This window comes from Oikopleura dioica, chromosome PAR (genome assembly GCF_907165135.1).
Source record: "Oikopleura dioica chromosome PAR, OKI2018_I68_1.0, whole genome shotgun sequence".
Taxonomy (NCBI): domain Eukaryota; kingdom Metazoa; phylum Chordata; class Appendicularia; order Copelata; family Oikopleuridae; genus Oikopleura; species Oikopleura dioica.
In genome coordinates this window covers 1,704,860-1,716,139 of record NC_137293.1, presented here as the reverse complement: position 1 = coordinate 1,716,139, position 11,280 = coordinate 1,704,860, and the positions used below count along the sequence as shown (strand labels likewise).

The 11,280-nt window shown below is 37.4% G+C and overlaps 2 protein-coding genes and 1 long non-coding RNA gene across 4 annotated transcripts; all 3 read left to right on the top strand.

The window, feature by feature from the left end:
• Window positions 1-186: 186 nt before the first annotated feature.
• Window positions 187-1,931, top strand: LOC145704133 (proton-gated ion channel subunit pbo-6-like). 2 transcript variants are annotated; one of them, XM_081781571.1, is made up of 5 exons: window positions 187-711; window positions 752-965; window positions 1,012-1,473; window positions 1,520-1,702; window positions 1,747-1,931. In XM_081781571.1, the coding sequence occupies exons 3-5, from the start codon at window positions 1,335-1,337 to the stop codon at window positions 1,914-1,916; spliced, it is 492 nt and encodes a 163-aa protein (XP_081637697.1). In that variant the 5' UTR covers window positions 187-711; window positions 752-965; window positions 1,012-1,334; the 3' UTR covers window positions 1,917-1,931. The 2 variants fall into 2 exon arrangements, with proteins under 2 accessions (XP_081637697.1, XP_081637696.1); XM_081781570.1 differs by lacking the exon at window positions 1,747-1,931 and having other exon boundaries at window positions 190-711.
• A 1,512-nt stretch (window positions 1,932-3,443) lies between these two features.
• Window positions 3,444-4,587, top strand: LOC145704226 (uncharacterized). Its single transcript, XR_014134433.1, has 3 exons — window positions 3,444-4,222; window positions 4,267-4,449; window positions 4,495-4,587. It is a non-coding gene; the product is annotated as an uncharacterized LOC145704226 (long non-coding RNA).
• A 4,258-nt stretch (window positions 4,588-8,845) lies between these two features.
• On the top strand, window positions 8,846-11,170 carry LOC145701100 (beta-1,4-galactosyltransferase 2-like). The gene is made up of 6 exons (XM_081778328.1): window positions 8,846-9,036; window positions 9,303-9,370; window positions 9,603-9,624; window positions 9,721-10,309; window positions 10,536-10,956; window positions 11,028-11,170. Exons 1-6 carry the CDS (start codon window positions 8,960-8,962, stop codon window positions 11,168-11,170), a joined length of 1,320 nt encoding a protein of 439 aa, XP_081634454.1. The 5' UTR covers window positions 8,846-8,959.
• The last annotated feature ends 110 nt before the right edge of the window (window positions 11,171-11,280 follow it).

Here is an 11,280-nt window from a genome sequence, read left to right as displayed (position 1 = left end):
TCAGTGTTGATTTTGGCCTAATGGCAAATATCGCATTTAATTGCCGTGCAGAAGAACCTGACCCTAATATTGATTTTGTTGATTCTTGCGTTGAATGGGTAAGAGCCATTTGGTTTCAGGGAGGGTTATACAGAGCTCATGTTTTTTGGGCTCCGGAAACTGCCTAACCTGATCGAGGTCGAAAACAATTATATTGGAGACTGTGATCGTGACGGAGCCCCACTTCAGGCATGAAAGCTGATAACTTCTTAGATTTATTAAAAGTTGAGTCAAATAATTTATCTTAGGTTAAGATTTATTTAAAATTAATTAGCTTTTCACAAGAAAATATTTAACAAATGCTATAAATGGTCGAGGAGAGTATAACGATATATATAAAGATGAGGAAATGATGGATTTCGACTCGAATTCGACACTTGCTTCCGAATGGAAGTCGACGATTGACGGAATATTCAACTATGAAAATTTTGATCGTTCTCTGTTGAGCTTAAAATATTTATTAATCAGATAAAAAATCTCCTAACAGGGTTAGGGTTAGGGTAAGGGTTGGAAAGATTATCGGCTGAGATGGGATTTCATGGAAGCAGGATTCGTAACTGAAATATCAATGGATCCCTTGCTCATTTGGACACCGCCGATCGAGATTGTCAATTTGGATGAATGGCGAAATTACGCGAAGAAAACTGATTTCAGCTGCATTGTCAATCATCTGTAATTCTAAATATTTCTCTTTTGAAACTCTTTCTTGAAGGGGAGAAGTCAAGCAGGCGTACAAAATACGAGCTGTTACTTCTTGCGAGATGTCTTCGAAATATTATCCCTTTGATGTTCAAATATGCTCCGTTGACCTTGCTACACCTTCACAGACGCAGGATAGATTGGTTCTTGATATTCGGGATTGGAAGAGTAAAAATGGTTTATCATTTAATCAATCCTATACACTGCCGTTTTCCATCGGTTACAAGGTATGCTCAAAAGTAAAAAAATCGAAATCATTATTAATTTATTTAGGAAACTGATCTTGATTTGATTAAAAATGCTTTTCACGATGAGAATACAGAATTCGAGCTAATAGACTACAGGATCGACGCTTATTCTCTTCCTCGAAATCAATACGAGAATTATACGAGTGTTAAAGTGACGCTAGCTTTCGCAAGAAAAACTTCATATTATGAAATTACTCTGTTTTTGCCGATAGTTGTCATCAATTTGCTCGTCTGTGTTGGACTCTGGATTCCAGTCAGGGTTTCAAAATTACATTTTTTATAGCCATTTCATTCTTTGAACCTCTGTGCGCAGTATCAAGCGGTGAAAGCATTTCATTTCAAGTGACGATGCTACTGACTAGCGTTGTCTATCTCGATATCTTATCAAACACGATACCTGTCTTTGAAGATGTTGGAAACGCACCTAGATTATTATTCCTCTTCCTTTTGACTGGTCTAGGAAGTGCTATTGCTCATATAGTTATAAGTAAGAATTGATTCGATTACAATTATTCTTCATTTTCACGTTTTAGCGGTGAGCTTGTGGTGCCAGACAAAAACTGAAGACCGAATTTTCGAGCTCTCCAAACGTCAAGCAAAATTTGCTTTACTCTGCGCCCGATTTTACGAGAAATTTATGAGTGGAAAATACAGAATTCCTTCTGTCATTTCACAAAAATGTGGGGAAATCAGCTCTGACAATGATACCAACAATGGTTTGTTACCTCAATATCTTAGCCTGACTATAATTGTTTCCAAGAAAAAGAAGATTTTGATCGATATCATCAAGCTTGGCTATTTTATGCAAAGATGCTTTCTCACTTTTGGGCACTGATTTTGACTGTTACAATTATGCTTGTTACCTTCGCTATCTACATTGATCTTTTTGTTCAAAGGTGCAACGCGCTGGATGAAATTTATGCGAACTAAAATGAATAAACAAGAAGGAGCATTTTCTACTCGCATCTGTTTTTCACTGGCATGAAGTTTCAATTGTCGAAATAGAATACATCAAGTTCAAAAGAAAAGACTTGACTCAGTTCGTTAAAGGCAACAAATGTATCCATCGTTAAATTTTACGCTCATGACAGGGTGTAAAAAAAGAAATGTAGATTTTCAGAATAGGCCGGCAGGCGATATTTCTTGTGTTTTTTACTTGTTTGAACAATGAGACTTAGTTGCATTTTTCTTCTTTATCAGAGAAATTATGCGCAACTAGCGGATGATACCGATTGGGAGCAACGAATATTTGACATGATTCAAGTCAATGGCAAATATAACAAATACCTTAGTCCATTAAATCCCCGGTAAAGCTTATTCGGATAGACTTAAGATCAAATTTATTATCAGGTTTGGAATATTAAGTAAAAATGGAAGCAAGGATGAGGAAAAAATCAGAAGAGTTTGCGAGAGAATGAAAACAGTTATCAGAGATTATGATGGACTGATAAGTGTTGATTTGGGCTTGATGGCGAATATCGGATTTTATTGCCGGGCTAAAAACGCGAAGCTAGATTTTGTTGATGCATGTGTTGAATGGACAAATGCTGTTTGGTTTCAGGACTGGTTCAATACCATTTAACCTAGTAAAATTTAACAAAAAAACCTAAGTTAGAATGAAGGGGCTTCTTATAACGGCTCTTGCAACAGAACGGGCGCACCTTTACAGGAAAAAGCTTCTGAATTAAATATATCCAGAATATTTCAGAATCAAAAACGAAGCCAAATTAGAAAATAAATATCCATGAGGAATATCAAATAAATGAAAGTGCACAGTATTTAGAAGATATTTACAGCGTAGAGCATTTCGTCAACGTTCATCAAATTGGTTTAGTCTTTCCACAAATAACTCAAATTATTACTTCTCTGTATTTTTGGAATGCAACTGATACTCCCGGTGATTTTAATCGAACAAAGATGCTCGATCATGCTGGTTTTAGACCGGAAAGCAGGCATCCGCTGATTAGCCAAGAACATCTCATTATGTTTCAAAATATGTTTCTTGATTCATTCTTGAGGTCAATGGTCGGAGTCTCATCCTCCCCCTTACGGGTTGAAGTAATGCTCGAGTTGGTGAGTTTAAACGACCTTATATTATCTGAGAGCGCGATGGATATATCAATCGTTCTTTATGCAAAGTGGCAAGGTAGATATTTTCAGAGAAAGGACATGATAATTATATAAGATCCTCGATTGCACTGGTTCCATGATCAAACTGGTTTTGTGACTGAACTATCTATTGACCCTTCGCTCATCTGGACACCTCCTATTGAGATCGTCAACTTAGACTTATGGAGGAATTTGGGCAAAAAAACGGACTTCAGCTGTGTCGTCAATAGCTTGTAAGCTAAGAACACAATTGAGTTATACGTATTGAACATAAATTGAGATCCATACTATCATTGTATTGTCTATTTTTTCTTTATGAAATTATTAAGCGGTATCGTTAATCAGGCGTATAAGATACGGCTAGTAACTGCTTGTGAGATGTCATCAAAATTTTATCCATTTGATGTTCAAAATTGCTCAGTCAATTTCGCTACCCCCTCACAAACTCAAGACAGACTTATTCTCGATATTCGACAATGGAAAATCAAGAACACCGATTCGTTCATTCAATCCTATAATCTACCCTTTACGATTTCATACAATGTAAGATTTAATGAATGAAACTTTTCGATTTCATTGGATTTTAAGGAAACAAAGCTTGACCTCTTGCAGAATACTTTTTACGACGGGAATCCAGCCTGGGAGCTTTTAAATTACAAAGTTGAAGCATTTTCTCTTCGAAGAAATAGCTATGAGCATCGGATAAATACTTTAACTAAAAAATTTACGATATCAATGATTTATTGTTTTTGATCGTAAATTCTTTATTCCTTATCAGAATTATACGAGTGTAAAGGTGACTTTTGTCCTGGCAAGAGCGACGTCGTTCTATGAATTGACGCTTTTTCTGCCTATTGTATGTATCAACTTGTTGGTATGCGTTGGCCTTTGGGTCCCAGTCAGAGTTATCATAATTGAAAAGACATTTACGAATAAAGTAGACTCAAATTAAGTTTCAAGTGGAGAGAGCATCGGCTTTCAAGTAACGATGCTTCTTACAATGATCGTCTATCTCGATGTTTTATCAAGCTCAGTCCCTATTTTCGAAAATTTTGAAAAGGCTCCACGACTGCTATTTCTCTTTCTTTTGACTGTCATTGGAAGTGTTTATGCTCACATAATTATAAGTAAGTATTTCAATTTCAGCAAAATTTCTTTCTATAATCTTAAGCCGTGAGTTTATGGTGTCAGGACAAAAGTGAGGACCGAATCTTCGAGTTCTCTAAACATCAGGCTAAATTTGCTTTGCTCTGCGCTCGTTTCTTCGAAAAATTTATTTGTGGAAAGTATACGATTCCTTCGGTTATTTTACGAAAATGCGGAGTAGAGAGGAAAAACACTGATAATAACGATGGTTTGCCTATGCTATATCTAATTTTAAGTAACCACCTTTTTTTAGAAAACGAAGAATTTGAAAAATATCAAAAAGCTTGGATATTTTATGCAAAGATGCTTTCCCACTTTTGGGCTTTGATTTTGACTGTTACCATCATTACTGTAACGTTCGGTATCATTATCGATCTTCATGTTCAAAGTTCAAAAGTACTTGACGAAATTTTTGCGAACTAATTAAAATAACCTTTCTTCACATCATTATAATATTTATTCGAGTTTATTGATTTTCAATTCGCGCATTTTGAAGAATATTGAGTGATTTGCCGAATGAGGCCTGCGGTTCTCTTCTTCCATGCAGGGTGTTTTCGGCAGCTGTTGATGGAAGTTTTCTCGTATAAATTGTCGAAGGACTCAGCACACTATCAAATATTACAAATTATGAAAACATTTCTCGGCAAATACCAAAGTTTTTTCGTCTTTTTCAATTTTGACTGGGTTTTTTGGTCGTCGACCCCGAGCAAAATCTAACATTTCCTCGTTTTCTTCTTCATTGATTACATGTTTCTCCGTTGCATGCAAAAAGTCCTCGTACTGGTACTGCAAGCTTTCAAAATCATCGTATTCGCCATTTATCATTGACTCGTAATAACTATCCTCATCGGCAAAAAAGCTGGATATATCGGAAACATCTGAAAACTCGTCAGCTTCTCGCTTACCTCTTCGATTAACTGCGCATTTTCTTGTGCTTTCGATATGCCAAAGAGCGTCGCCAATGACTTTTTGAAAACGGTGAATGAATTTTGAAGAGCGCCATTTTTGAGACTTGCAACTCATGCTTGAAATAATCCACTGATAGCACAAATCCATTGTGTTCTCTCCAACTTCTCTTGGTGTCAAATTTTGAGATTGAATGCCAGTAAGAAAAATGATAGTACAAATAAGCTTCATTTTGTATCAAATGAAAAACTTTGCTACTTCTATGTTGGAAGCGAGGATTATATAGGAGCACGAGTTTGCGCCAGACTGACTTTAACGATATTTTGCGGACAGTTTGTGGAGCTTTCGTTTCTGCAACGTTAAACTATTTCATTCACTGAATTATATTATGAGTCACTTTCAGAAACGCCATTGATAAGCTAAAAAAAAGCTTGATCATTTTCATTATTGATCTTGGCTGAATGAAAAACTAAATTTATAAAAATATTCATCATGGCATGAAATAAAGTTCAGCCACATTTTAAAGCTAGAATTCGACTGTTTCACTTCTACTATTTTTAAAAAAAATTTCGAATTTTCATTCTCAAATCTCATCTCGCGCTGAAATCGTAGAAAATTTCCGATTTGTTTTTCAATATAAAAACCATCTGATCTCAATATAAAAACCGCAAAACGAGTTCCCTCCTTCGCCGAATAAAACGTTAGCATTGTCACGAGTTGATGTCATCAGAACGGACTCGAGATGACAGGCGTGAAGCGAGAAGCTTCCGCTAATGAGCAGTAATGATCAGAAAGTTTAATCCCGAGCGTCATAAAATTTCGATAGCTGCTCTTTCGTTTTACTTGAGAATTAACACAGGTGGAGGAAAGTAGAATTTTATTTACATTTCAACAAAATCATCGTCCAAATTCATGTCGATCACTGAATCTGGGTCGCTGGAAAGATTTTTTCAAGTAATTTCATAATTTTTTTCTTAAAAATTAAAATCTTTCCTTCCGATCGGCGTCAAGGTCAAAGCACAGCTTGATTTATTCGCCATATTTGACTCCATTTCCATATCGCTTAAGGGGGGGGTCGACGAGAATCGGGATTTCCGTGACCAAAAATGCGGGAAAACCGGATTAGATAGGGAAAATCTGATGTTATTGGTGGATAGAAAAGGGTTGAAAAAATCAGGCGGCGAAAACTAGAAAAAATTTTCGCCAGAAAAAATCGGTCAAAAATCCCCTCAAAGTAGGGCCATTTTCGCGAAAATGCACCAAAAATGGCGATTTTTTTCACATTTTTCTTAATTTCACCCCCTAAATCTCATTTTTATCAAATGTTTTTAGGCTCAACAGATTCGGGAGGATCTGACAATTCCAAAAATATAAGTTTCATACCCAGACTATGTGTACAAGCGAAATTACGATCACCCCTGAAAAAATTCTCGTCGACCCCCCCCTTAAAATTCTCAATATTTTTCTGGGAATAAAAAATTACCTCCGGCGAGCTTGAAGTCTATTCTGCAACCGTCTATTCGGCGGCAGTGATTTTCGATTTGTCTTCGTCGGTTTTGGCAAGTAAGCAGCTTGATTCGGCCCTGATTTCAAAAATATGCCAAGCTCAAAAAGCGTGAGAAGGACGCAGATTCCAGAGCTCGCATACATGTACCAAAGAAAAATGTTCTTTTCCTGCGGCCGGGAGAGGTAGCATTCGATAGTTCCAATGCATGGCCGCCAATTTTCGCCAGACCAATCGAGAAATCGTTTTTCAGGATTGCACTCAAAGCTGATTTTTTATCATCTTTCATACGATTAATCATCCTACTGCTCATTAAATCGAAGTCGGTAAAGATAAAACTGCAAAACAACGAAAGCGCTTTCCATCAGTAATTGACAAGAAAGCCGACTTAAAATTGCAATTTTTGCTTTTCTTTTTGCTTTCTTAGATTTCCCAGCGTCTTTTTGAGCAACAGAGTGTCCTATCCAAAGAGAGAAGACGATCGAGGGAGCAGCAACGAAGAGAACTTGCACTGCCCAGAATCGAATCGGGGAGATGGGATTGAATCGGTTGAAGCAGACGTTTGTACAGCCTGGTGTGTTTGTATCGCATTGAAATCGACTAGAAGAATATAGAATGACGAGAGAAAAGAGACCTTACGTTTGTTCGTCAGAGAAGATTTTGTCACCAATGCTCAGAACTACGAGAATTCGAAAAATAAAGAGATACTTTGATTGGTTCAAAAATGCTTCTTTGATAAATAATCTAGCGGCACTAGAGTGTCTTCTTATTTCAAATACAGATGTTTGAACCGATTCGCGCATGACCCATAATTTTCCAGGAAGAGAAATGCTCTTCGACAATTCCTGAAGGACTTTCTCTAAGACCGCCCAGCTCATCTACTCTTTATCCATTCGAAAGTGAAAGTCACATTCCCTCGAATTATCGGCGCGATGGTTTTATTGCCACTGTTTCCTCTTTTCAGCGCTGATTTAGGACTTTTTGCTTTATATTCAATCCTTTGCCAGGAGAAAGATGATACTTTCGTGAACGTGGAGTGGGATCACCAGGAGTAAGAATAACGACTTACAAATAAGCTCCTACTCAGCAACGGATTTCAGCAGAAAACTCAGCTCTCTTTTTAAATTTCTGTCTAGTAGACATTTTTTCCTAGAGTTCCTTCTTTATGAATTTTTTATCAGACAGAGCTCACTTATTTTATCGTTTGGAAAAATAGCGATAATTGAAGAGGAAGAAAAAAGCGAGCAATCGAGGCATTAAAACAAAGCAGATCGGCTTAAGAAAATGTATCATTTGCCCGTCTCTGATCTAAGAAGCCCGATGTCGACCATCGTGGCCAGAGCTCACATAGCTCACGTTGCTAATAAATCTAATCGCTTAGACAAGCTTCATCATCTCTTTTTCTTGCAACAATGCGTTGATTTATTTGAACTTTTCAAGGTTACTCCTAGAAGGAAAAAAAGAAATATAAATAAAATTGTTTCTCTTGACAGAATTCAATTTTTTGGCTTGATTGTTTCCTTACTAATCATTCTTTGTTATCAATAGACACTTAAGGAGGGGGTAGACGAGAATTGGGATTTCCGTGACGAAAAATGCGGGAAAACCTGATTCGATAGAAGAATTAGTATATGTTGGGTGGCAAGTAAAGGGTTCGAAAAATCAGGCGGTGGGAATAAGAAAAAAATTGTTCAGAAAAAATCGGTCAAAAATCCCGTCAAAATAGAGCCATTTACGTGAATTTTCTTGAAATACTGATGTTGAGAACTTTATAATATAATAAACATCAGAAAACTTCATCTTGATTTCAAAATTTTGAACATTCCTCGGAATTGATACCCTTAAAACTAGTTTCGCGCATCGATATTTTTACTACATTCATATTGGTCCCATAGAATCGAGGCGAATTCCACCAACATTAACTGAGTTGTATGCCTACATCTTCGTTCAAAAGCCCATAGAGATCTTGATCTAATATTGCGTTCCATTCTGGACCCCCTCTCCCTAAAGAATTAATCCTTTCTTGCAATTGCCCTTCAACAGCTCTTTTCCCTGGCTTATTGAGCTTTTCCTTCTGTGAATTTTCACGTCTCGATTACCGAAACGTGCAGCACTTTTTCCGATCTTTAGCGCCGCCATTGTGCGTCGCCGCAAAAAAAATCGGACAAACAATCGGCTAGTAGATTTTTAATTGTTTAGTTTACGCAGCAGCAGATAAATACTATTTCCAGTTGCTTGTACTTTTTTTTAATTTGAAAAAGAGAAAATTTCGGAGAAGGTCAAATTTCTGAATATCAAAATTTGGCGCATGATGAATGCGTTTTTGCGCGGGATCAGGACGAAATTGACGAGTGTCATGCTTTCCATGGCGATTTCGTTTTTGATGTAAGTTTGGGGATGATCTTGAGGGACGATTTCGATGGTTAGATCTTTCTTTTATGGGAATCTCTAAGAAATTTTTGCCAAAAACGAAAAAATCTCAAAAAATCAACGAAAATCGTCAAAAAATGGCCGTTTTTTCTTCTGTAATGGCGAAAATTATTGATCTCCTTTATAAGGATCCCGATGTTGAGGCTCTTATAGAAAAAAAATCAGATAGAAATTCAAAGAAATGATATAAAACAGCTAGAAATTTGAGTCTTCTTTTTCAGATATGCGAATTTTTTCCATCATCAATCACTCGCTATTCGTCCGCGCTCAGTATCCCAGAAACTCACCTGTAAGTATCTGTCAATTGCATCTAGGGGCTGACCTTTTGGGCTACCCAAACTGGAAGGTAGAAGTAGTATTTTGGTTTTGAACGCGGCGGCCGGCGGATCTAATTGAACGCCGTGCCCGTGCTAAATCAGTAGAACCGCAGCGGTTGAACTTTGGTTTCATTAGATTATTTATGCAATAGCTTAAAATTTATAATTTTATTTTTCAACGAAACAATGACTCATTTTTATAAGTCGAACCAGAAGATTACAGCAGGAATGGATTTTCAAATTTTAATTTTTATTTTTTTCCAAAAAAAATTTTTTTTTTCAAAAAAATTCTATCAAGAACATATTTGAACATCCAGCAAAGTCATTTTACCACAACAGAAGAGAGTACAACAAGTACGACCGTCGATACTACCACCGCAGCCGCAACAACTTCAAGAGCCAGTACGACCAAATCCACAACTTCCACCACATCGGAGCCTTCAGAAAACCCCTCAGAACCATCAGACAACCGAGAGAATCAATCTTCCGATGACGCCGAAAAAGATGCTCAAACAAGAGCTCGACCGAAAGCTTCAAGTCCAAAACCAAAAAAAGAAGGCGTCGATGATATCGAGCACCCTGACTATCCTGGCTCTCCCCGGCTCAATCAAGGTCTTGCCGAGTGCCCGAAATATCCTGATACACTCATCGGTCGACAAATTCCAGACTCAAATCTTGAAACAGAATGGGATCATGTTGAGGAGACAGTTGCTGATGGACTTTTGGAAGGAGGCTGTTGGGAACCAGAAGACTGCTTTTCGACAACAAAAACTGCGATTATTGTCCCTTATAAAGATAGAGAGACGCATTTGAAGAGATTGTTATATTATCTTCATCCCTTTTTGAGGAGGCAAAAGATCAGTTATTGCATCATTGTGGCGGAGCAGTATCATGATGGCCGATTTAATAAGGTAAACCTCCTTTATAGGCTGAGTTTTGCGAATCCTAGACTTTGATCACAATAAGGGTGTCACACTGAAAACTCCATTGTTTAAAAAATGACTTTCACAATCCTTACTGCCTTTGACAAGCGCCGGAACAGGGTTGAAGAATCGCCTAGACTAGAAATTCAACCCGCCAAAGCTTAGAATATTAATACGGAGATTACTAAAAGCTCATGTTGATTTCCTATTTTAGGGCATTTTGATGAATGCAGCGTTTGACGCATTGATGAAAATGGACGTTGGCTTCGATTGTGTCATTTTCCACGATGTAGACATGCTACCAGAAGATGATCGAAACCGATATGCTTGCGGCGCGAATCCGATCCATCTTTCTTTGATGATCAACAAGTACGACTATCGATACCCTTATGGAACCGATTTTGGTGGAGTAACGATGATGTCCGCTCAGAATTACACGATGGTCAATGGACATACAAATGTCTTCTGGGGCTGGGGAAGAGAGGACTCGGATATCGAGTACAGAATCAGAAAACAAATGAAAATCGAAAAGCCGGAAGTTTTCGACTCTGCGCGGTACACAATGTGTGGACACGCGCATCCATGGACTTTTCAAAATGAAAAACACAAGGCGCACATTGAAAATAGCTATCAAGGTAAAAGAGAAATGCCCATAGTGGCAAAACTTTATTGTCTTCATAGAGTTTAGTGATACAATTTATTTTAGCGGTGACTCATAAAATGCTTATGAAACTGAAGGACTACAGGAACAAATACGATGGACTCAACTCACTCAACTACAGGAATGTTAATGAAAAAGTAGGCAACACGAAATGGAAACATCAAAAAATGAGTCGAAAAATTGTTTGATCATCTACTAGTAGATAGAGCCAAGATTGTTGATTTTTTCAATAATGCATAAAGGATGAAATGGGTGAAAAAGGAAAAACTATACACTCATCTGATGATAGAAACGAGAT